The 27,127-nt window shown below is 39.7% G+C and overlaps 1 protein-coding gene across 9 annotated transcripts in view; it reads left to right on the top strand.

Annotated features, from left to right (window-relative positions):
- The window catches only part of Unc5d (unc-5 netrin receptor D), a 555,548-nt gene extending 534,246 nt beyond the window's left edge, over nt 1–21,302 (top strand). For all 9 annotated transcript variants that reach the window (XM_028891808.2, XM_028891807.2, XM_028891806.2 and 6 more), the window contains one exon: nt 11,912–21,302. In XM_028891808.2, the coding sequence (XP_028747641.1) occupies nt 11,912–12,116 (205 nt within the window). In that variant the 3' untranslated portion in view covers nt 12,117–21,302. The remainder of the gene's footprint in view (nt 1–11,911) is intronic.
- The last annotated feature ends 5,825 nt before the right edge of the window (nt 21,303–27,127 follow it).

Below are 27,127 nucleotides of genomic sequence, written 5' to 3'. Positions count from 1 at the left end.
ACCGTCTAGAATAAACAGTATATTAAGCCTCTACTCTAATTATGAAAGGTAGGATTTTTAACTTATCATTTAGCAATCAGACGCTTTTCTTGCCACACAGTCCCCATTCCCTGCTCTGCACATCTACTGATTTTTAGAGTGAGCATGTGGGTGCTCCAGCTCTGTTCTGTTTGACTTTCCATTTACAGTAGTCAGAAGACCTAGAGTATGTGGCTCCAAAGTCATGTATTTCTGGCCTCAAACTGTAGGGAAATTGCAAATCAAGCCGGGACTACATTTAGCATCTCTTATGCTCAGACACTAATGAACATCAATTGTCCAAGCTGGAGCTAGCTGCCTTTTTAGTGTCTAGGGTCATGAGGCTGTTGACTTGCTTATTTTCCCTTAATACCTCATCTCCAGGACAGCCTAAACTCCCTTGACATAAGTAATACAAATACTTATTTTGTGGAAATTTTCCAACATAGTGCCCAGAACGCTTTCAACAAATGTTAGTTGTTCACCTTGACATTGCCACGATGAATACCAAATTAGAGTAGCATGGATGTGTATAATCTACTTCTCTCTTGAAATCTTACACAGACAACGTATTCAGGTCGGCAGCAGCATTTTCCACCTTCCTCTTTGTTCTCCAGCTTTGATCTTAAAAAGCCTAGCTGTGAAATGAATGATTTCAACTAGGGTCAGCACACTTCCTAAAGGGCCAGGTGGGAACTAGTTAGGCCCTGTAGGATCTGTTGGTGACAACTCAATAACTGCTCAACTTTCCGTCTCTGCAACATGAAAATAAAATGCCCACCCAGCGCAGGCCTGACTATTCTAGTGGAGTGTGGTTATAAAAGCAGGCAGTGCCCTACATTTCCCCTCAGTCTGCCGATCCCAGAGCCCTGACTTAACAGTAGTCCGTCCTCACTGAATAAAGCTTCCTTAGGACTTTGTTGCTCTTATTAAGACATTACCAGGAACTGAGGGTTCTCCTTCAGCTCTACTTCTAGCCTCTTTCAAGGTGGAGGATGCTGCCATGTCCAGGGCTGACCTGGGTGTTTAGTATCTGAGAAGCAGAATAAGAGGAGTGCTTACAGCCACCTGGCATCGATCTGTTTCAGAGGCTCAGCTCAGTTTCACTTTGCAGACATGCACAAGTTCCTTTTATATTTTCACGTAGAGTACTATATTAGCTACTATTCTATTGCTCTATAAAGAGATACCATGGCCAAGGCAACTTTCAAAAGAAAAGCATTTAATTGACCTTTGACTATAGTTTCAGAGGGATAGTCCATGATCATTGTGGCATGGAGCATGGCCGCAGGTAGGCAAGCATGGTGCTGGAGCAGGAGCTAAGAACTCACATCCGATCTAGAAGTTGTAGACAGAGAGAAAAAGCTAGGCCACCCCTAGTGACACCACTCCTCCAACAGTGCCACACCCACCCAACAAGGCCATGCTTTCTAACCCTTCTCAAACAGTTCTATGAAGTGGGGACCCAGCATTCAAACATGTGAGCCTACTGAGGCCATTCTCAATGAGACCACCCCAAGTACATCTTTCATGCAAAGAAGTATATCATCTTTCATGTAGAGAAGCATGTATGACAGAGGTGAAATGAAACCACCTCCATTTTCCAATTGTGCAATACCAGATTACTGATTTAACTCTCTCATGATGAGGAATAACATAGTATAAAATTTATAAATATGAAACACAGAAAAATGTACCATTGTCAATATGCAGGTAGCATTGGGTAAGAGCACTATTTCACAGGCTTAGAATCCCATCAGTCCCAGAGTCAAGACAGAAAGATGAGCACAGAGGGGCGATTCAGCTTTCTCCTCAGAGAATCCACTCACTTTGATCACATGATTGTAGTGAGAATTCTGATCGGTCTTAAGAATAAAAACCTAGAATTCGTGCTACACATGATAAACTTTTACCTGACTTTCCCCTTCCTTATACTTTCCCAAAGCACTGAGCAGGTATCGATAACAGCCATCAAATCCCAAAGAAAGGATTTCCAAGAGAATGGAGGAAAATATTTGTTCTACTTTTTCTGTCAGTCCTAAAGATGTTCTTTAATCCTCTTTGGCAAATGTAAATGTCAGTGCTGCTGATGAGGTTTTGTCTTTTTCACATACACACACACACACACACACACACACACACACACACACACACACACACACACACACCTACTTAGATCTGAACAGGGCCAGGAAAGACAAGGAATAAATTAAGACTCAGCCCTTGGTGAGGCTGTGAGACAGCCTTTGTGTGGTTGTCTAGCCACAGGGTATCTGGGTCTTACAACTAGCCTGCTATGTGGATCACATTGAAAATGCTGCAGACGGGCTGGAGAGATGGCTCAGTGGTTAAGAGCACCGACTGCTCTTCCAGAGGTCCTGAGTTCAATTCCCATCAATCACATGGTGGCTCACAACTACTTGTAATGAGATCTGGTGCCCTCTTCTGGCCTGCAGGGACACATGCAGGCAGAATACTGTATATATAATAAATAAATCTTTAAAAAAAAAAAGAAAGAAAGAAAGAAAATGCTGCAGAGCCCAATGAAGAATTCCATAGATGACAGCTGTAGTTGTGAGTGCTGGGAACAGGGCTGACTCTTCCTCGGCACCCATACTACATGTACAAGGTTACATGTTTAGGGTTACATGTTTAGCCTGTAATTTCAGCTGTAGTAACTATCTGTTGCTCTGGCCACATGTGATTAGTGGGAGGTGGTGGAGAACATCGCTGAGGACTGAATAAATAACTGCTTCTGGGACTGGAGAGATAGCTCAGTGATTAAGAGCTTTGGCTATTCTTACAGAGGACCTGGGTTCAGTTTCCACCACCGACACAGTGGCTCACAACTGGCTGTAATGCCTTTCCTAAGAGATCCAATGCCCTCCTTCATGAGCACCAGGCAGGCACATCCACAGATACATATACAGGAAAATACCCATGCACATAAAAACAAATAAATATTTTAAAAATACCTGCCTCAGCCAGCAGTATTCCACCACATCTAAACTGACACATTACTTTGCATTTTTATGATACTTATTTCTAAATTACCCTTAAACATGTATAGATAAGGCTGTCAGGCTGGAAGAAATTCACTAAGTAACCCCTGTATAAATGATATGAATTCTTCCACAGGACACTATCTTGACCCTGACATTCTGCCTCCTCGGCAGTAGAACTGACACAAACAAGGATCAAGGGATTTTTGAAAGTGAATCTTAGCAAAAAAAAAAAAAAAAAAAAAAAAAACAAACACAAATCAAGCCACAAAACGAAGTTGTCTTTTCCTGTATGCCTTCGTATGTGAAGCTTGTGACTAGATGTTACAAAGTCTATAAGGCCTTATGATTTCCACATTTGAGAAACTCTTGTGAGACCAAAGCTTTACTGTGTTGCTATGGCAACAGATGCATGTGCTATGGCTGGATGAATAGAGGGGAAACAGCCAAAGTAGAAGAAAATTACATCTTATTAACTGTCTTTCCCAAGGCCTACCCTAATAGTAGACTTCTCTGAAAATTTGGCAGCAACGCCAGAGAAACGTATTTCTTGTTAGTCATCTAGTTCAAACAGATCAAATGTGTCTCAGGTGTGGGGTTCATGGGTGATGCTGTAAAAGTTGAGGACTAATGAAAGTCCTCCAGCCTTGTGGCTGATAAATGGCACGGTGACATCTTGTTTTCGTACCTTCCCATCTTTCAGCAGGACCTTTAATGAGAAGCAGAGTCTTCTCACATTGAGGTCGTATCTTTTCATTCCCTCTGTCCACCCTCTTAATTGGAAGCATCAGAGCAAGGAAATAGCCAGAGGGTGGAGGGAGAGGACCCAGGGAGTCACAAGGCAACCTACTCATGTGGGCAGAAGCACTGAGGAGAATTCTCAAGGGAGCAAAGTTCCAGAGCAGGCCTTGGAGGTGAAGAAGGGAGAGAAAGGGAGATACTCCAAAGATGAGTCAGAATGCACAGCAAACAGCAGCCTCCCTCTCATTCCTGCTGGGAAATTTACTGTGATCCCAGCAGACAGAGCTTTCCTGTTTCTGCAGGCTAGAAGCCAGAAAGCACATCCTTACCTTTTAAGGCTGCCATTTCCAAATAAAAAAAAATAAAAAACCTTCATGACATCTAGGAGAATTAATGCACAGGGCAATAGCGTTATGTAGGTCCCTGGAGGTGAAATACAATGAAGTTTAAATCAGATTTTCTGGTTCTAGCCCAGTAGACTTACTCAGGGTCTGAAATCTGAAAAAAGCCCATGAGGCTAGAGGGGCCGAAAACAGCAGAGTGGTAGGTGTTTGGTCTTCATTCTGCTGAAGTCAACGACTCATGAAACTGCCTGCTGATATGAAGCAGAAAAGAGGCAGCCCTGGGACAGGTTTAGCCATGAACAAGCTGTGTTCGGATTGTAAGTGGCAGGTGTCCATCCTGAAGGCAATATGGAAAAGAAGCTTTTTATGTTCCTGTGACCCCACTGTCAGTGCCAAGGGGTGATGAGAAGAGAAGGTGCCAGCTTTGGGGGTTTTTTTGTTTGTTTGTTTTGGATTTGGATTTATTCCTCCCTCAGGCACTGGTAAGTACATGCTGATCTTTAATGAAATCAGCTTCTCCCTTTAAACATGGTCCTTTTCTGAAAAGATGGACATAGCAGAGTCTCTCAGACGGCCTGAATGATGGCCCTTCACAAGCACCATTGAAAACGGTCCTGAAAACTCGAACAATGTCCATATGTCTGGAGATGATGTCTTTATGATATGAGAAAGTGAAATCATAGTGATTTCACCTTATTTATCAAAGTGCCCCTGAGAGCACGCTTCCTTTCAGTGATATGTGAGGCCTTGTTGAAGCTCATACCAAGGAGTTTGCAAAGTGAGAGGTCTAAGTATTTTACCCTTCCCTCACTGGGGAGCAGATACACTGCATACTTTTCTCTTGGAGTAAACCGGAGTCATACTTTGCCCTCAGGGTTCTCAAAAATGTCTCCAGGTGATTAAAGGAGAAAATTGACTTGAATTGGAATCCCCCACCCCACCCTATCCCCACCCCCACATCCGGATATATACAAGTTCAGAACAAAGTCCAGATTTCAAGTTTGGTGGTCTTTGTCATTGTTTCATTTCCAAAAGCCAGAAATCCTCATGTGTATCCCAGGAGGGATAAAACTGGAGCTTTGAAAACAGACGGTAGCTAGCTGTGTTCTCACTTGGCAGCTCACAGAGACTTCTAGGCCCAGGGGCTTCCATACATTATCGGAAGAGTGAAGGTCCCTTCTGGCTTTCTTTCCAGGAGCAGATGACAGAACAGACAGAAAGGGGCTCTGGGAAGGGCTGGGGTGTTGAAACTAGCATGGTGGATGTGAGCGTGGCTTCGGCTGTCCCCATCCTTCCATTCTGTGTTCTCTGGCCATCTCCTTGTCTTGAAGCCGTAGGGTTCTTACAGGGATTGCCTCCTGCTCACTCAGCAGTAGTAGTAGATGAGACCCTCACTTGCTTTCCCTTGACAGTGAATTTGCTGTCTGTTGAGTTCCCAGCTAGCTTGAAGTTTGGAGATGGAGGCTTGATGAGGAGAGCAAATGGTTATGATGTAGCCAATTACTGTTATTCAGTACAAATGGCTTTTCTCTTCTATTTGCATTTAAAGAACTGAGTGGAGGGTTGCTTTGGGTCACATAAGAGGCTTTCATTAAATGAGACAATTAAGATGATAGCAGAGATACTAATATTGTTTCATTAGGACTGTGTTTCAATTCCCTACTCCATACTGTACAGTAGGATTATGCACTATTCTAGAAACAATGTTTTCTAATTTATTATAGACAGCTCAACTTTTTACTTTTTTTTAACTGATAAACCCTTTAGAAAGAAGATATTCCTGAAAAAATAAGCTTTTTAATGACAAAGAAAGGTTGATTTAGATATACATTTTTTTTTTTTAGAATGTAAACAAACTTGCTGCCTTTGGGATTGCAGATGCAATTGGCTGATAGCGTTGGGTAGAAGCCCAAATCCTTAATGAAATTATGGCCTGTACATAGTAGAAGAGTCTCCAGAGCTAAGGATATTTGGCTGCAGCTCAAATGTTGACCCCCGCTGTATGTTAAAATAAAAGTCATTGGCACATTTATCATAAGAATAGCTGACACCTTTTTGAGGGAGGGGGTATATTGGCCCTCTGTAGCCCAGCTCTAAACAAGTGAAAGGAAAGTTTTGTTGTCTGTAGGTTAGGGGGAGGGAAAAGAGTTCCAGGAAGTACAGTGTGCCCTTGGTAGCTCTTTAGTACATTCCCTAAGGGCTAAGATGGCCTCACAAACCAGCCTTCTCTTCCTCCTGGGCTGTGCATATCTTAGCCTTGGATGGATAATGGAGAATGTATACAAAGGTAAATGGTTCCCTAAGACATTTGCATTTGAATACTGTGGGGGATTGCTCAAGAAAACCTGCCCGCTTTCACTGCCCTGTCTCTAGTCTGGTTCTCTTTTGTAGATTTAACTGTGATATTGTAGAATTAACTGTGAGTTTCACTAATTATGATGGCGCTAAGTGGTGGAATTTTATCATAGCCTCCCGAACTCTTCTCTGCCCTCAACTTACAAACCTCAGATAAAAAAGAAGTCTCAATAACTATTTCCAAAATCTTGGAACCTAATCTAAGTTCCATTCTCCATCTAACACAGAAGTTTGAAGAGTAGAAAATTATTTTGAAAATTAAGGGTTACATCTTTAAATATGTATTAGTTAGGGTTCTCTAGAGTCACAGAACTTATGGAATAGATCTCTCTCATATATATATGTATATAATTTTATTAATATATAATATATATATAGGATTTATCATATATGGGAATTTATTGGAATGACTTAGAGACTGCAGTTCAACAATGGCTAGTTGTGAATGGAAAGTCCAAAAACCTAGTCCCACAAGGCTGGGTGTCCATGCTGGTCTTCTGTATCCTGAAGAAGTAGGCTCCAATGCCAGTGAAGGAATGGATGTGCTGACAAGGTGAGGCAAGCAGGTGAAGAACGAGCACACCTCCTCCTTCTTCCCTTGTCCTTATCTAGGCTTCCAGAAGGAGGTACGGCCCAGATTAAAGGTGTGCCTTCCGGCCTCAAGACTGGGATCACAGGTGTGCTCTCCATTTCTGGATTGTAGTTCATTCCAGACATAATCAAATCGACAACCAAGAATATGGTTGACAACCATCACATATGGCTTTATCAGTTGACCCATGCCTAACATGTGATACTGGTAAGGGTATCTCTGCCCTGACTTCTACAGAAAGCCCCAGATTATAAGTATAGCCAGGTCATGAGGAGGTCTAAAAGGTGAAATTAATCACAGAAGAGAAACCAAAAGGAACTGGGTTGTATTGAAAACTGAAGTGCTCAACAAAACATAATTAAATTGAAATTAATAAACCATCACTACCTCATGAGCTTACATAGATAAATGTGATTCATCACCCTAGTGTGACCCTTACTTTCCAGCATCCTACAGTTTGTCTTTACTTATTCAGTGACCATCCCAAAGAAAAACAAGCCACTTGAGTCTGGAGCTCTGGGAAAATGACTTGACCTGAAACCTAAAAGATTCTCAAGTCAACCTCAACATTCAGGTGTTAGTCCTTCTGTCTGTGTGGTCGATGACATCTGCATGGTAGACGCCAAATTATCATGAGGTACCACCCAAAATAATCTTAGTTATCTAAATTACTTCAGTTGGTGAGAATTTGAAAAAAGCTACAACACAAGGTTCTGTGAAGTTTAGTACATAGATTAGCAACCTGCAGTCTCTATAATGAGCATAACAAAAGCCCACCTCTCTAAATTTTTCTATAGAGAAAGAAAATACATTGTTTTTTTTTTTTTTCAGCTATACTTCTGAATATTGAGAACTTTTAGTTTGGGGTAATATTTAGGCTTATTCATTTCAGCTAGAGAATGGGACAGAATGAGGGAGGGAGGGAGAGAGAGAAAGAGAAAGAGAGAGAGAGAACATGATGAGAGAAAGAAGAAAGAGAGGGAGACAGAGAAAGAGACAGACATGGAGGAGGAACCATTGTCTAACTTTGGAAACTGCTTAAATTTAACATGAATTCCATTATTTATTTATTTATTTATTTATTTTTTTGAGACAAGGCTTCCCTATGTAGCTTTGAGCCTTTTCTGGAACTCACTTGGTAGCCCAGGCTGGCCTCAAACTCAGAGATCCGCCTGGCTCTGCCTCCTGAGTGCTGGGATTAAAAGTGTGTGCCACCACCGCCCGGCCTGAATTCCATTTTTTACTAGTAATGTTTCGCTAAATGTGTTTTTACCAGCTGGTATCCAAATGCATCAGAGTTACTGTAAAGAAGGATAAGACTGATATATTAGGTTCTGAATAATTTCAAAACTGTGGTATGGAGAGAGCCAGTTGTATATATGGCTTACCACTTAAAAAAAATCACATTGCAAATGCATATATGTACCCCATAAAATGACACCACTGTCTTTTAGGAACATCCTGCTGGAATAAGAGTTTAGTTTAGTTTTTTTTTTTTACAGTTTTTTTTTCTACTTATTGACAGGTAAACACAGTTGAGTCACATTCCTGTTAATGGCAAGGCAGATCATATGATTAAGACTGGTATGATCCTATATCTACTAAAATAATCAGAAACTTGGAATTTATATGTTATACTGAATGTGTTTGTGTAAATTCAAAGAAGGAGTCTCAAAGTTACTTCAGGAAACACATGCCACTCGCTACAGTATGTTTAGAGATCTGTGCCAATTGAGAGTTTCGTTTTTTGCCTCCTTTAGACATTCAGTTTCTTTAGCCCTGGATGTCTACTCCATAGACCAGAACATTAACAGGGCTTCCCAGGACTCGTTGTCTAGTCTGCTTGATTTTCCTGGGCTGTGTATCCAGAACTCCTGCCCACTGTGGGCTCCTTGATATATTTAAAACTGATTGGGATCAAGATTTGCCACCTAAAAACTATTATTTCACTATTTAGTTATTATAGCTTTTCTCTTATAGTGCCAAAGATCCGTAAACATGTGAAAAAAATAAATGTCTTAGAGTTCTGCAGTCAGATGGGGCTCAGCAACCTTGGACATCTAGATTCTTTTTTCAAAGGAAACACAAAGTAGGAAGTTAGTTTCTTCGGATTGGCTTTCAGCTTTAGCCATCTAGTTAAGTCATAAGAGCACTGGTCAGAGACAGCACAATGGCTACACCGCGAACAAATCTGGCCCTTTCCCTGTCTGTCACAAGCTGAGAATAGTTGTTTCTTTTATAAATGTATCAAGGGGGAAAACACGACCAGAGTAGTAATGTGAGAAAAGTGGAAAGGACGTGATAATCAAATTCTAGCTTTACTCCATCAAGTTTTCGAGAACCAGCCATCATTCACATGAACATTGTCTCTTGTTGCTTCTGTAGTACCATGGTAGAGTGCACTCACTTCAGAGAGGCCATCGGAGATCCGCAAAGACAGGACTATTTACTATCTAGCCTTTGTAGGTTTGTCCACCTCTGAAATACACCTGGTCTAACATTGGGATCTTTATGATTCCAGTTGCAGTATAAAAGTCTAATGTTGTTTAATAGAAAATACAAAAGAGCAGCATCCCTTAGTAAAATGGGAGCAATGCTATTGCTCTTTTGGCTACAGATTATATTTTGTTTGAAGGAGGAGGAATCCTGGGGTACCAGCCCAGGGCTAGGGTAGCCACAGCCCAACTTGTGGGTTTTGCCTTTTTAACAAGAGTAGAGGTCATAAAGACTTATGATTCCTTCCAGAAACTGTTAACTGACATGGAAATACATGGCCACACCAACTAGCCTGAGTCTATTGAAGCCTGGCCTCTAGGTCTGTCTAATTTCCCACTGTCCCTTTTAGTTCTATACTGCCTGAGCCTCAGCAAAGGGAATATAGTAAGATCCAGCAACTTCTAGAAACATCATCCCCAAAACTTGAGGAAATTTCAATGTTCAAATCAAAGTTTTTCAGTAAGAGGAACCAGAATCCCTCCAAGTATTCAAGCAGGGTTTGTTGTTTCTGTTAGTGTGGAGGGGTGAGTGGGGTAGGTGAATGGGAGTGAAGGCGTGGGGGCAGGCAGAGGAAGGCCAGAAAATATTAAAGAAACTAGAGACTACTGTTAACATTCCTGAGCCAGGCTTCTCCTTGTCTTGGTTAAAAATTATTTTTAGTCAAAGGTATATGTCATAATCCTGCTATTTGTGCTATTTGACAGCCAGCTGACTACAAATGTGTGTTTCCTGTAAATAGTCATATATGATTGAAAGTTCCTCTTCCCTTGTCCAGTGCTCTTTCCAGGATTCCACTTTGTGGTCATCTGCTGGGAAGACTGGTAGACAGTGATACTATCTTCAAAATAGGAACATCTCGGCAAAATCTTTTCAAAACACTCCAATTTCATCAGGGATGACATTTCTGTCCTTATTGCAAAAGTCCCCATGAAAAACAGTGACCTTTAATCCTTTGTGTTGTCTTAGCCCTCATCATAGGAAAGTTATTGTCCAAAAGGTTGGGGTTCTTTTTTTCCTTTCACTGAGGATGCTATGTCATCTAGAAAAGACATGTAAGAATCAATTACTCAGTTAATGTCAGCTAATGGATGTTGAATAAATACCTGTCATAGTATTATGATAAATGCTCTGGCAGATTCTGGAAATGATTCAATATGATCTTTAGCTTTCAGCGTTTTGTAGTCAAGAAAAAGACAGAGTAGGAGTGTTAGATAAAAGGGAAGTGTGTGTGTGTGTGTGTGTGTGTGTGTGTGTGTGTGATGTGTGTATGTGATATGTGTGTGTGATGTGTGTGTGTGTCTACATTGCTTCAATGAGGTTAGACCATGCTGAGCATGAATATGGAATTCCTTATGACTTGATAAATAGAATGTAGGAATGCAGTATGTGTTCAGTGTTTAGACGCAGAGTTCCAAATCCTTTACTATGATACACATTCTGATGTGCTTAGATGTAAATGAAGTCTGTCCCCTGGAGTAGAAGGGAAAAGCTGGTGAGTTTATCAAAGAAAGAAACAACAAAGGGGAAGAGTCCAAATCAAACATCCTACTGTAAGGAATCAGAAAAAGAATCATAAATACTGGTGCTTAGAGTTAGTAATTCTGAGGCATTCAGAGGAGAATTTCTGATGCACTGAGTTTGAAGTGGTAGATGGATATGTAATTGCAGCAACCCTTAAGGCTATAATAAACCCGATAAACAGCTTAATTAACTAAGAAAACGGGAGGTACACATTAAGCACACAAAAAAGGGGTGGTCAGAAATCGAAGACAAAAACCTTGGCAGCCCTTGCATTTGCCAAGGAGGTAGGGAGTCAAATATTTGAAAATGAAAAGGAATTAATTTACCTCATCATACAAGCTAGTATAAAAGAACATTTCAAGAGAACAATCAGGAGGGACCATACATACATACATGTTCATACATGCAGCTTAAGAAAGGGGAGGACCAAGGCAAGATGCAAAAGAGAAAGCCACAGGGATCATTCTGGAGTATGGCTGTAGTTCAGTGTTGGGATGCAAACCAGACCTGCCTTTCTGTAACTTTCTACCACTGTTTTATTGCTGCCTTTTAAAGTTCGTTTGAGAGGCTGGTGAGATGGTTTAGCAGTTAGGGGTACTTAGTGTTATTGCAGATGACCTTGGTTCCATTCCCACATGGCAGCACCCGACTGCATGGTTCCAAGAGATCCAACATCCTCTTCTGGCTTATTAGGGCACCTGCATACTTGTGGTACATAAGTGAAAGGGGGCGTACACATATAAATATAAATAAACAAACCTTTAAAGTCCATTTTTATCCCTTGACAGTGATCATTTGTCTCATCCTTCCCGTTAATTTGCCTTTTGTTTAATTTTATCTAGGAATCTGTCGTATTTTGCTACACAAAGTAGCCCCTCGGCTGTCATTTTGAACCTCTGGGAAGCTCGTCATCAACAGGATGGGGATCTCGACTCACTGGCCTGCGCCCTTGAAGAGATTGGGAGGACACACACGAAACTGTCAAACATCACAGAGTCCCAGCTTGAGGAAGCTGACTTCAACTACAGCAGGCAAAATGGACTCTAGTCTGTGTCCCTCCCCTCTTGAGGCAGCACTAGTGATGGCCAGCTTCAGGGCAAGTGGCTTCAACTGGGGAAGAAGAGGCAGACTTCTGCCCAGTGGCATTTGGGGGAATTCAGCCTTTATTGAGAGTCACTGAAAATCCCTGGTTGAAGAAAATGAGTTTGATGTAGGTAAGACAAGTTCATAGCAGGGGACAAAAAATAAAATATAAAAGAAGGGGACCCTGCTATCTCCTCTGAGGCTCCACACGGGTAAACATTGGATAAACTCCTCAGATTTGGACTGCTGAGGAGAGAGGTGAAGGTAACTGTAGATAAGAGTAGTTCTGAAAAATAGATACACTACAATAAAGCTGGGATGGCAGAGATTAATTGCATGTTGGGAAACAGGTTTAGAATGACTTGCCCCAGATGGCCAGCTGATTCTGATACTAGATTTTTCAGTTTCCGACCAACTGGCATCTGGGATTTTGGAGATCATGGCAAGCCTAACTTTCAGAAGTGAAACCCAGATTGCCAACCTATTAGTATGATGTCACCACTGGTGGGGAGGGCATTTAGAATTGATAATCTGAGGACATCACACCAGCACTTATTATATGAGTCACTTAATTGAGACAAGATGGAAAAGCAAGGTAGACCTCAAACTGGTTCTTGGTACCTCACCTTCATTTCTCACCCGCAAGAAACAACTCATTTCTCTCCCTGTCCTGACAGATTGCAGGATGGAGATAGTAAAAACGTGGTTATGTGTTTCAATATGGAAACATATTTCTCCCGACTTAACAGAGCAGGACAACCTCTGTTCCTAGCCAAACTACTCAAATCTCAGAGTGCTGTTAGAACACAGTTCACTCCGTAGAGTGGAGACAGGAGAGGCTAGCTCAGGTCCAAGAAAATATAGAGACTGCAGATGTCCCAGGCTTCGAGTAAGCTCTGATTCTAGGAGATGGGTATTAAGCCAACTTCTCCAATATTTTTTCCTATAAGAAATGTGTTTTACTGTGCTTTTCCATTCAGATTCTGGAACTCTTCTATCTTTTTATACTATGCTGTCACAGTATGTCTCAATGGAGCTTTAGGACATGACATCCTGCTGCCAATTTTGGAAACCTACCTGATAGTTTTTCTGAGTAGGACCTAAGTAACTGCATCCAAGGAATAGAATACCCCACTACACCATCCTAGAAACCACACGAATCATTCAGAGAGACTTTGTGCTCTGACTGCCTGGTCTCACCATGTATACTTTCTCCTTAGTACTGTTAACTCATAGCTCCCATTTTATGATTTTTATTAATATAAGGCAGTGGCATTGTAGAGAATTGAAATCTGTAGATTATTTGTGAGCTTCATCTTATGCTTTATTACACTTTTATATCCAATTATATCATTTTTATCATTATATATTTGACCAATACCCTGGGAGACTCAAGATGAACAGATATATTCATCTTCTGGTGGATGCTTTCAGTAACTATCCACAATGAAGACAGCCCAAGTCAGATACCTACACTAAATTCCAGGCAGCTACTTAGCTACTTTGAGGCTGACTACATTTGAAAAACAATGGTCAGAAATAGGAGAAGTAAGAACCTTTGGTAATAAAGATATGATTATGCTTTTATTTTTATGGGCCCTTTGTTTGAAAACAAATGTTTGCAATCTCTTCCCAAGTGGAAAAGACCTAAAGACAGGTTGAAGTTTTGGTCCCATGGATAAGGCATTGAAGAATTCTTGAATGTGTTAGCCATTTTATCTAACTAATATGTGATATATCTGGTCACCTATATTACGTGGAAGACTTCACCATGTGCAAATCAAAAAAACGCATATTGCTTTGCTCAGGAACCAAAGGCTTATTCTATTGAACAAACAGATCACCTTAGAGCTGTCAAGCATACTCAGAATCCCATATCTGGGTCAGGAGAACACCTTTTTCCTAGTATTCTCAACTTATTTATTCATCCTTATGAAGAAGAAAGAGAAAGAGCATAAAACTAAAACCATTTGGCATCACTGATAAGTTTTTTTGGAAAAAAAAAGAGATAGGAATAGGTGATGAGTCACAAACTGGATAGGTGATGAGTGGCAGAATGAGATGCAGATTCCATCTGCATCCCTTGTTAGGTAATAAACCATTTACAACACATTCTAGAGAGATCTCATATTAATGTCCATTTGGAAGATTTTTGTTTTAAATTCCCCACCCTAGCCATGTCTCTTCTTCCCCCTCCCCAATTGGCCTTATAAGTGTTTATCTGTTGTGTGAGCCTGCACATGTTCTTTGTAGATTTTTAAAACTTTTTTATAATATTATAAGCAGATAAAAAGCTGTAACTTTCCTTCCTGGCATCTATGGAGGTTATTTTAAGGGGAGGTAACATGAACAACATAAACATTGGTCAAGTGTATGCAGCTCCCCTGCTGGCTTCAGGTTTTGTGTTTTGTTTGTTTCTCTTTTGGCCTGTGTTTATAAGTGCACTTGAGCAAAATATCCCATGCAGCGATAAGGGGGAAGTGAACACAAGGCTCCTCACATCCCAGCCCACGGTTCTGTGAGATTCACCTTGACTCTTTGAGTTCCCTTCTTTACATCTCTCTTCTTTCTGCTAGGATGCTACACAGGATTTTGAAATAAATATGTTAAATTCTGCAGTCTTTGCATGTTAGGGTTGTGCAATATTTTACAATGAAATTTCAAAGAGAACCCTGGTCTGTGAGATTTACAGACCAAGGGATCATATGTGTTGGGGAAGGGTCTGCAGGTCACACAGTGTTAGCTCACACTTGAAAGTGTGATGGGTCACTGTGACCTCAAGTTTTTCCATTATCTTCACCTGTCACAACACGAATGTCCTTCTTGGAAGAAGCTTACTCATGACTCCAGGCACTGAATTTCGAAGTGTCACTGTCCTAGTATAAGATGAAGCAAAAACTAAAAGTGGCCTTAAATATTTGGTAGGTTACATAAAATTTTTACAAAAATAGCCAACTTAATGCCAAATTTCTCAGTGCTCAGAGACATTAGGCTAATAGTCATACTTCAAACACGAATGGAAATTATGCTACCAAAATGGTGTGATCCACAGTTTTGCCAGACTACAGCATCGTAAAGTTAATTTATAGTCTTTACAACATCACATATACAGTCTTAGCATTTTACATTAGCATCCTTTAAGCCAAAAGGAAGCCTGTTCTGTGGATTTAAATGCAAACTTCATTTACCAGTGCGGGCAGACTCATAAAACTCGGATGTACTCCCACAAAAATTTTATTGGCCTTTTTGTAAGAGATGAAAAGGAATTGATACAGCTCCTTTAAAGAGAGGAACTTTTCCCTTATTTTTTATTATTTTTATCTCAAACTGCTGTAGTCCTGGTATTTTTTTTCTTTCATTTAGCTGAGAGAAGAACTATTAAGTCAAATCACACAGGGTTCTCTTTGGAGTAAAATATCTGGATTTATTGCAGTGATTTTTCCCTCCACAAAACCTCTAAATATCAAACATGAGAAGCAAAGGTAGGAAATTAAAATAGCATGAATGGTTTTATACACTTTCACCGAATTTACCTGTGACTTTCAGAATGTTAACAAAATCTTTGGGAAATGCTTTGGGTTTTTTGTTTGTTTGTTTGTTTTTTGTTTTTTGTTTTGTTTTCTTGGCTCTTTTTTTGGGGGGGGCGTTGTTTGGATTTTTTTTTTCTTTCTTTCAGACGTTTTCAATTTCTTGGTCTGTCTGCCCTCTGTAAATGTGTTGAATGATTGAGCTTTCAGACACGCTAAAGGCAACATTCTCTGAGGTCTTTATTCTAGCAGAAATAAGGAAGGAGCTGAGAAACGTGCCTCTCCGGCCCACTGCGTGGCCCATTTTCATTCTGTCTCTCATGATGCATTGCAAAGCCTGAATCCTTAGTAACTCCCGTTGCCTGGACAACAGGTGACAGCCACAGCCCCTGGGAGAGCAAAAATGTGGGCTGACCAATGGTGACAACGTTTTATCAGCCCCTTGGTGTTCATTGTCATAGCACTGTATTTGGACATTGATGCTTTGGGCCAACCGCTGAATGGCCATCGATTCATAGTTGCCACTGTTTTGTCCGCATAGAATTTTCCTGAACTACAAGCAAAAAAAACGTATTTTGTCAAAATGTCACAAAAGTGAAACTGTTAACTAATCTTAGCTGTGTTGCATATCTTGTGTTTTCCTTTTCCAAACTCTTTCAAAAGCTGAGGTGACAAAGCTGTTTGGCTGTGTTGACAGCATGTGGTGTCTTTCGCAGAAGCAACTTCTAGGAGAGCCAGTGTCTACCGTGGACTCCTCACATCCCCACGACAGGGTCACCAACAAAGCTGAAATGGCCATTTGTAGACTGTAATCATTTTCTGAAGATCAAAGGGGATGGATGGTACCAGGCCTGGCTATTAGTCACTAGTGTGTAGTACTGTGATCTCAAGTAGGAAGTTTATCTCGCATAGAATAATTGTGGTTTTTGAAGCAGCTACTCATTGCTTTTTCCTTTTGCTGTGAAGATCATGGATTTGGAGTGTCCTCACGAAGTGGGCCTAAGACAGGAACATTTCAACTTCATGTCTTTGAACCTACCATCCATCTGAATCCAAAGATGAAAAAAGTCAGTAAACATTCTAGCTAGGCCTAAACTTAAAATTCCCCTGCCCTGACGAGTATTAAGTTCAACAGGAGTTGTATCATTTTTCCCCAAAGTTATACCTTACATTCCATTATATATGAGTGAATTTGGTAATGTCTTTCTTTACCTGAATGGGAATACGTCTCAAATACTTTCACAAAAGGCATGGGTATAATGAATATAAGCCTTTTGTCTTAAAATTGGCTAACTCTAAGAAAATTTTCATCTAATTCAAGCATGATTCACACCTAAATTCCAGAATTGAGAAAGTTGTTCAATAACCTTAAAATCTGAGACGTTTCTGGGGGTACTGATCTAACTGGGGTTCTGATGAAAGCGTGATAGTAAAGGGGACTATGTAAGCCAAATGTCATGCAACGAGACCCCTCTCCTGAAACACAGGCATTCTGCTCAAATGTGGAAGCAGCAATGCTAATATTCCTTCGTTAGCAAACGTGGGAAGGGGTAAGAGGGAGAGTCCTCAGGCTAGAGCCCTCAGGGCCTCCTGGGAGAAAAGCTAAGCATAGAAACCCCCATTAGATCTCTCACAGATGCTTCCTGCTCCCATGGAAAACTTCCCAATTAAGGGGGAAATACCCAAGTGTCAGAATTCCCCAGTCAGGAAAAGAGCCGTCTCCTTCTCTTCACTAGATGAAGAGCAGAATTTCCATTCTTCATAATTAGGTCTGCTTGATACACACACTCCAGCAAATCTTGACCTAGAAGTATTGTAAACACAGGCAGGTAGAGGGATGCTGGCTCGTTTTCCTAGCCCAAACTTGGAAACGTGAGTGATATTTTTCTCCCCTTCTACATGGAAGAATTTAAAACTTATTTCATTTTGTTCTTTTTATTTTGGGAAGGTACATGGGGGTGTTCTATCAAATGATTCATTTTTTTCAAACCCATACCACTCTCTGCATTTATTTGGTGTGTTCAAAGCCAAAAAAGTATGAAATAATATTTAAAGCAGAGCTGAACACTAACTTGGACATGAAGCTGAAGGAGTGAGCAAGCCAGAGGAGAGGGTCTAAGCAAAGCATGGCCTTGGCTTCATACCACACTTTTTGTGCCTTGTATTATCAGTGTAAATTCTGAATGTTGTACAGTAAATACTTGGATGGACTCCTTAGAGAAGGATGCACCGGCTTCTTTTTCAGCACATGTACATATCTATAAATATATATACATATATATTTGGTAATGCCAAACAGCTATGTTATATTGTACTGAACAAAATGGCCCGTTTGGATGTTTTATGTAGTTTGCAAAAAAAAAAAAAAAATGGATGGTTATCGACTTTTCGAGATAAATGTACAGGCATAAATTACTGCTTATCAGTTATTTATGAATAAAGAGTCTTTTATTGACATTTTAGGATATGCTCCATGAGTGGGACTTTGAAATCTCAATGAGGACTCTATCATATCCTAGTAGGTGTTGGGATGTTCTCCTTAAGGACATTTTTCAAATCCTCTAAACTTAATGAAATCCACTTTTCACTCTGGCATCTGAAAATACTATGGGCATTTGAACCAAATCCATTATCTTCTAAGAATCAAAGGCCACCTAAATACACACTTGCACACATGTGGTTGTGCATACACACACCCCTTTCTTAGGGATGCAGCTTTAGATATTTCAAGGTAATCATAGCCTTACCATAAGAGAAATGCTTTTTTTCACATCTTTCAAATGTGTTACTTTTATACACTGTAGAACATGCTCTACAAGCTGAAGAGATGGCTCCAAGATTAAGAGTACTTGCTCTTGTTCCAGAGGACCTGAATTCTGTTCCCATCATCCACTACAGGTGACTCCCAACCATCTGTAACTCCAGTTCTAGGGAACCCAACTTCCTGTCCTGGCTTGCAAGGGTACCCTCATTCATGTGCACATATACCTGTGCGTAAATATCCATTTAAAAAAATCTTTAAAATATGTATAGAGCATTCTCTGCCTTGCCATGGTAAAATAGCTAGACAAAAACGTAGAATATTTAAGGAAAGATAGTAGGAAAAAATGTAGAATGTCAGACATTCCAACCACATTGACTGACACATTCTCTTTTCAATAATGTTGAGAATATGGAAAATTACCAAGACATTTAATGATAAAAGATCAGAAAGTTGATCTGAGTTGAAACAATACGGTCTACTCAAAAATATTTTCTAACGTAAAGTAATCGGTGACTGTCTAAAAGAAGATTTAAAAAAATGATTTAAATCAGTAGTTTCTCCAAACTTGTTAACACACACACACACACACACACACACACACACACACACACACACACACTAGGAAAACACAACTAGAGCAAACACACTGTTTTCATAGAAATCTGATGGGTTTTGCTGTCCTACTATTTACATTTTGGAAGTTGTGACATACAGAGAACCATCTTCTCTACTTTCTAGCAACCTGATGCATGGGCTGTCTTAATGTGTATGAAGAATCTTGGAAACAGAAACATATGCCTAACCTTTTGGGACCATATAGTTCTTCCTGCATCATCTGATGGAACTATTGGGTGGAATAAGGATGAATGTCTACACTGTGTCTATAAATGGCTTCAAAGGTTCTTGCTGATCACTGTGAGACTTGGCCAGAGCTTTAATGCTGGTTTTAAATGTTTAAGCTTCAGAAAGAAGGGGATGTGATTTCAACTAAATCAAAAGTGGTTGAATCAATGATACAAAGGCAAAACTAAGCCAAATTTTCAGTATTTTCTGGACAGTTAAAACAAGGAAATCTAACTTGATTTGGCCAAAACAAATTTTAACTAGAAGAATGGTATGAGCAACATAGTGACCCAGATAAGATGACTCCAGATCAGGCTAAACCTATAATAAAATATTCAAAATAATGAATTAAAATCTTTGCATAAAGTTTGTTCAGTTAGCAGCCAGGTATGTTGGCACATACTTCTAATCCCAGCACTTGGACAACTGAAGCCTGATTGCCCACAATTTCAGAACCAACTTGGACTTTGTGTCGAAAGAAAGAAAGAAAGAAAGAAAGAAAGAAAGGAAGGAAGGAAGGAAGGAAGGAAGGAAGGAAGGAAGGAAGGAAGGAAGGAAGGAAGAGAAAAAGGGAAAAGAAAAGTGTGTGTGCATTTATGTATGTGAAGCAGTTCTAATTCTGAATGAATTCAGTTAATGTGGGCTTTGCCTATAGAGCCAATATGTGTGAAGACTTAATCATAATAGAAGCTTACCCATTTACTCAAATGAATACACTATTTACAACCTGTAGCATTGAAAATAAACATGATACCTAACATTTCTGTTTCACATAAAGGAACAGTAATTGTAGAATTTTTCATCCTTCACAACTTGATAAATGAAAGGAAAGAGAGAGGTAAAGCTCCTAGCCCTACATGTGACTTACAAAGGAAGAGTGAGCATTCATCTCCATCTTACCTTAAACATACCTTGAAGAGTAGTTAGCTGAGAGAGTCTGAAGCCAGATATGTGCAAAGAGCCATTGACTCTGCCATTCTTGGCCTATGTGACCTTGGCCCTTGACTCTGCCATTCGACAAGAAATTCTTCACTTTAAAAAGAGGTAGTTGTATTAAGTTCATTGAGATGAAGTAACTGACCAAGACTGGCAATGAGATCTGTGTTGGTGGTTTGGTTGGTAAAATGCTTGCCTCGCAAGCATGAGAAGCTGAGTTCAATTTCCAGGTACCACCAAAAAAGGTGTTATAATACATTTATTATCCCATCTGATGGCTGAGAAACCACACCCAAGGTCCTCTGGCTTCCACACACACATATGTGTGTGTACACACCCACTTACACACATGTGCAAATATGCAGACATATGAGAAACTAGGCAGCTGTCCTTGTCTAGTTCTGACTTCAGAAAATGTGCGTTGTGTGGCCATAGAATGTCTTTAGAGGAGAATTTAGAGAGGCTACTGGTGAGACAAGTACATATTTAAAGCACATCCATCATCAGAACAAATTTAAACATTTAAAATATAGCATTCTTGCATACACTCAGTACTCTGAGCTAATTGCTTCCTGGTTTTCAGATAACTGAAGACCCCAAAATTGAATTTGTGCATAATCTAACAATGAGCTGGTTGAGCACCATCACCTTCCAGACTTCTCCACTATAAATAGGGCATACATAAATGATGCCCTTGAAGGTTATTGAGTGATATTGACTCAACCTCCATTGACTCACTGACTCTCAAGTCAAGAGATTACACAGGATCAAACAGCTAGTGCCACAAAATTGGTGAGTACAAAATATTGAGGGAGAAAACCAGTGCAGGTTGCATGGAGAAAAGTTACAGAAGTTACCCACATCAGTTACCACTGAACTAAGATGTAGATAGGATTTATTAATATCATTTTCATCTGTAACATTATATAACAAACCCAATTATTTGCAGCTGGAAATAACCATTTATTATTTTTATGCATTTTTAGATCTTCAAGGTCTGATCCAAGTGTGCCAAGTCTTTTGAAACTCATGCACTTCTGCAATGGCCTCTCAAAATCAGCATATACACATGGTAGGAAACTAGAAGACACTCCATAATGTGAATGGCTACAAAAATCAAATCACAACCAATATAACATTACAGGAAGTGTTGGAGAATTTGTGTTATGATTTTCATTTCTTCAAAAGATAGAATTTGTCAGACAAGACAAAGGAGGAACAGCACTCAGACAGAAAACAGCTTTGATAAACATATTAGTAAGAATTTCATTCAAGAGAGACTACCATATTTTGTGCCTTTAATTCTTATAGTGCACTACATTTTTTTTAGAGTAGCATGTCCCAGACTTCAGTGTTGTGACTGTAGGAAATTATTCTGTGGTTTGCTGTTTGGGCAAAGCTGATTTACAGAGATCTTTTCATGGTGAGTCCTCTTATAATACCATGAGTAATTGAATAAGTACATTTCACACACTTGGTCTTTCATATGGATTTATTCTTTTAACCCTCTAGTGATCACATGCAGCCACCACTATTATTTGAACTAATTTACACATAGAAACTAAGAAAAATCAAGTTATGCTAACACACTGACTAATCACTCCTCCACAGCCACTAATTCCAACATTTTTTTGAATATTTGTCAGCTATCATCTTCTTAAGGAGCACAAAATGATATCTTAAAGTTCAATTCTGAGATTTTTAGTGTTTGCTAAATTGATACAAAAGATAAATTGTATCATCCATCCTGAATTAATTTAATCCAGGTTACCATCAGTGTCTGTTTCCTAATCTAGTTACCTGTTGTTGTTTTTTTAACATGTCACAGAACTTCATGCATCTGAACATATAAGCCCATAACAACATCTTTGGCATTTTATTCTGGCCTGCAAATGCTTGATTGCATTTCTCTATAACTCATTAGAATTAATCTTGGAACTGACAAGGAGTTATCAATATTTTGCTAAACCTCACAAAGACTACTTTAAAAACAAAAAGCTGGAGGCATCTTTAGAAGCAATTAAGTAACTTGTGTCAAATGATCCTGCTCTCTCTAGGCTTGGAGCAAAATCCAATGTGTTCTTTCCTTCCTGGGAATGTTGGGAATCCAGCCATAAATGCAATGGTGCCCAGGCAAATTGAGTGCTCTGGTCTTGGCTCTCAGAAAACTCAGTTATATTTTGAGTTTTGGTTTCCCCATCTGCAAAATCAGCATCATCAATATCCTGGTACAAGAACTGAGTTGGAAAAATATTTTTATTCTAGTAAAGGCTATTTTAATTTCTAATAAAATGAAAATACCATAGTGGCTGTTAATGCATAAGTATTAAGTCAGAGTGTAGTTATTTTAGACCAGCTTTTAAGCAATGTACATCCAAACTTCTAAGTGATGACCACTTGCTCCTTCATCTCCTTCTATCCCACAGTTGAATGATTTGGCTAAAATGCACAGGACTGGAAACCATTTCTTCTCCTAATATCATTAATCTAAAATTCCAAATACTTTGAGAAAGATTGTCAATGTGCATATGTTATTAGCAATATCATAAGTAAAATTATACAAAACACCAACTCAGCCATGTTTTTATCATCACTGAAAAATATGCAAGCTCTTGTGTCTATTTGCAGCTCTTATGGACCTCTGCAGTTATTTCCTCTTATTGCCCTTTAAAATCTAGGCAAACAAGGAAACTCATTTTACCATTTAATTGTACCTTCTGCTTTCTCACTGCTTTGCCCAGCCTTTGACTTTATTGTAAAATAATATTTATTGTCTATACAATAAATATTAAAGGGTACACTATAGTAAGCAATGGAAATACAGCAGTGAACTAAACATCCTAGTTTTGCAAGTATTTCATTTCTATGTTAATGGAGAAAGTAAAGAGTAAGTAAGACAATACAGGGTAGGGGAGATATAGGCTAGGAGGAAGAATAGGGCTTCCGGGCTCCAATGATATTTTAAAACAGGATAGCAGGCAAGACTTCACTAAGAAGGTAGCTTTTAACTAAATAGATAAACAAGATAAGAAAGAAATTCTAAGAGGATTCAGGGAAGAGGAAAGGCCTTGAGATGACCATATGCTGGACCTACTCAAGGATTAGTAGTGAAATCAGTGCAGATGGAGTGGTGTTACTGAGAATAGAAGACACATTTGGAGAAGAAGAGGAGGACAGACCACGTGTGCTTTTCTATGGCTGTGTCTTATGCTGTGTGATGTGGGAAGACACTGCTGGTATTGGAATGACATTAGCAGGGGTGTAGGGTGGCTAGTGCACACCCTAAGTGTAGTAAGGATGAGTTGTATGAGGCACTACTGTAGAAATCCCCTGCAGAGCCTGACTATTGGTAATTACAGGAGCTGTGGTCAGATGTGAATCATCAATATACTCTGAATGGTAGGGCTGACAGAGTTTTCGGATGAAATGGATGGATGTTGTGAAAGGGAGAGTAAAAACTAATGATGCCCCGAGATTTGGGTATAAGCAACTAAAAATACAAAGGTGACATCATTATGATAGAATCTGGCAAATGAATATTTACAGAAAGTTTCCTGTCCAGTGCAAAATACCCATTAAACATCTAATAGGAAATTTTAAATTCATAGCTAGATATGTGAATGTGAAGCACAAAGAACAATAGATGGTATTAAAAGCACAGTACCACATTGGTATCAGTCCGCGGGGTATTGGAAAATTGTGACCTTCACCTGATCAGAAGAAATCTGAAGAGACTGGGAAGAGTGGGCACTCAGGTGAGAGGACTGTGAGGATGGTGGGAGCGAAGCAAATGGAAATCGGATGACAGAGAAGTGCATGATGAGCTCTGGCAGGTAATGCTAAAATCTCCATCTGTGTAAGCATGAATGATGTAGCTATTCCTTAAGACTATTAAAGATCAGTTTAGAAGGAGTACTAGAGTAGAAAGTATATTTAAATTTTATTCAAGATTAAGTGGGGAAAGAAAAGGAAGCAAACTTCAGTCTATTCTTTACTGGGGGGTTGTTATATGAGGAAGACAGATTGGCTGGATTTCTTTTCATTTCTTTGGGGGGGGTATTCAGAAATTAAGATGCCTGATATTAAATTTATGTAGGGACTATTTGTTATAAACACAAAGGCTTTCAGAACCCCTCTACCCTATTGACACATTTTTGAGGGGAGCTGTTCTGATCTCTGAAGGGTCTTCAACAGCATCCCTGACCTGTAGCTTCTATATGCCAGCAGCATCTACTAGATGTAGTAGTTGAAAACACCCCTAGATATTCCCAAATGTCCTTTAGAGAACTAAACTGCCTACAGGTGAGAGCCACTGATTTATAAAGTGGTGATGGGAAGTAGCTTGTGTGGAATGAAAACCATGTCACCTCAGAATCAAAATTCAAAAGAAGGAAGAGAAATTGAACAATCATCTATACATACAGTGAAATTTGCAAAAGTTAAAGGATAAATACAGGACTGGGGGTATAGATAACTCTCAGTACCCACAATTTCAAAAAAGCCAGCATGGTTGCATGAACTTGTAATCCCAGCAAGTGCTGGAGAGTGAGAGACTGGAGGATGACAGCCACTGAAGCTCAATGGCCACTAGTCCAGCCTGCATGTATCACCCTGCCTCAATAAACAAGGTAACAGCTCCTTAGGGAACGACACCCAAGGTTCTCCACATACATCTGCGAGCGCAGGAACACATGTATACACAAATAATACAATAAAAGAGCAATGTGTTGACTAGAATGACAAGGAAGCAGAAACTCCTTGTGAACAAGGAGAACATAGGTATCAGTAGACAGCTGCAACCAGGACAGGTGGTGGGCGGATTCTTTCAAAATAGAAGCATTGGAAGTGGAAAATATTAGGGCGGAGAAAGGCCAGACAATCTGGAAGTAGCAATGAGAAGAAAGGGGAACTCACACCCCACCTCCAGGGGCAGAAAAAAAGACATAGAAGAAATTGTAACTACTTAAAAGAGGGAGAGATGAAGGAAAAGAGAGAGGTTCAGAAAAAAAGCAGCAAGAAGGAAACACTGAACAACATGATTGAGGATATAAGGCACATTGCTGATCCCCAAGGCACCCCAGGAGAGTTTTTTAGTTGACATGCATGGGAGATGGATGCATGTACAGACTCCTATGAAGGTTATCATCCAGGAGGTAGGGGTGACCTGGAAATAGAGACATCCTTTGGTGACTGGCTTCAGGAGAGAAAGAAGACACAATAGAAAACAGAATATTAATCAAGGAAGTGGCTGACTAAAAATTCATTAAGTTTATGCACTTATTCACACACCTAAACATTTATCTGTGTCATGACTGGAATTTTTCTTCAAGGCTCTAGGTATAGAAAGTAATACACTTATGAAACAGAGCTAAAATGGAGAAATACAGAACTTAATCAACGATTACAAAGCTAGTCGTTAGCAGCATTTAAAACACACCTTCCTAGGTAATATTATTTCTCTTCAAAAAGAAAATGGCAAGCATGATAATACATACCAGTAAACAGTCCTATGAGGCTGAGACAGGAAAGTCACAAATTTGATCTTAGCCTGGGCTCATAGAGAAAGCCTACATCAAAAGTCATATCAAAGCAAATTAGAACAAAACATTGCCTTGACAGTTTTCATCTACAGTATACATAAAACAAAAAATCTTCCAAACTCCAAAGTTTAAAGGAGAAGGTTTCTGACAGGCAAATTGCAAAAAGAGTGTAGCTAGTTGAGCTCTCGGAGCTGTGGAGGTCTACTGGTATTGGAAGACACAACTTTTGGCCCAGAAATGTTGAGCTCTTCTCCAGACTCCTTTCTGCCTTAACTAGAGGAAGTGAATGCCAAGAGAGAATGCTCTGGAAAGAAACATATTCTTGCATCTAATAATTTTGCAATGAAAATACTGCTACAGCTTTTACATTTACTTATCCCCCCTCTGTGTGTGTGTGTGTGTGTGTGTGTGTTGTGTGTGTGTGTGTGCATGTTATGCTTACACCTCAGTGTGTGTTCATGTGGAGGTCCAAGCACAACCATTGTGAGTCTATTCTCACCTTCCACCTTGTTGAGTCTAGATCTCTTGTTTCTGTAAATCTCCAGGGTAAATGACCTGTGAGCCTCCACCTGATTCTCCTGCCTCTTCCAACCACCTTGCAGAAGGAATGCTGAGGTTACAGATGTGCACCACCTGGTCTGGTCTTTTCTCTTAGGACCCAAAGTTCAAGCTTAGGCCATCAGACTTCTGCAACTTTTCTCTGCTGAACCATCTCCCCAGTCCTCCCCACACTGTATTTCTAAAAGAAAACATTTCAAAGAGTTAAGAATATAACTTACATGCAAATATGTAATAGACAGAACGTTAACACTTTTATTTAACTTTACTAGAAGTTGATGAGTTGTTAAAATTCATTCAGAGAAGAATCTAGAGTACAGATCATGTGTGTGCAAACCCATGCATACAGGCATATTCACATGAGAACTCCACAATGGCTTTGTGATTACAGAAAAAAAAAAGTTCATATTTCACAGGCTAACAATAGCCATAAAATTAGTTAATAATATGCAAGGAAATGATAATCTACCATAGAGTCATACAAATGTAATACTTGGGTCTGGTTTTCCTAAAAGTGGAAATCAGCTACATCTAGTAAAAATTCCCTTGCATTGCTGTGGACTGGAATTATTCTGAATTCCTTCCAAGTTTCTATGGTTTAACTTCTACTGCACAGCAGTGTAACCAAGTCATTAGAGGTAAGGCAAAGGAGCACAGACCCATGGGATCAAATAATCCCTAGAAGGCCAGCCAGACACACCTGTTACTTCATCAAAAAGTTACTTGGTAGTACTTTTGCCCATGCTCAATCACTTTTTCTTGACAGTACACGGTGTGTCTTGGTAATCTGTAGGAATCCTCTTACTT

The sequence above is a fragment of the Peromyscus leucopus genome, chromosome 17 (assembly GCF_004664715.2).
Source record: "Peromyscus leucopus breed LL Stock chromosome 17, UCI_PerLeu_2.1, whole genome shotgun sequence".
In the NCBI taxonomy this organism is placed as follows: Eukaryota; Metazoa; Chordata; class Mammalia; order Rodentia; family Cricetidae; genus Peromyscus; species Peromyscus leucopus.
The sequence above is the reverse complement of the archived record's forward strand: the minus strand, read 5'-3'. Positions and strand labels throughout refer to the sequence as shown.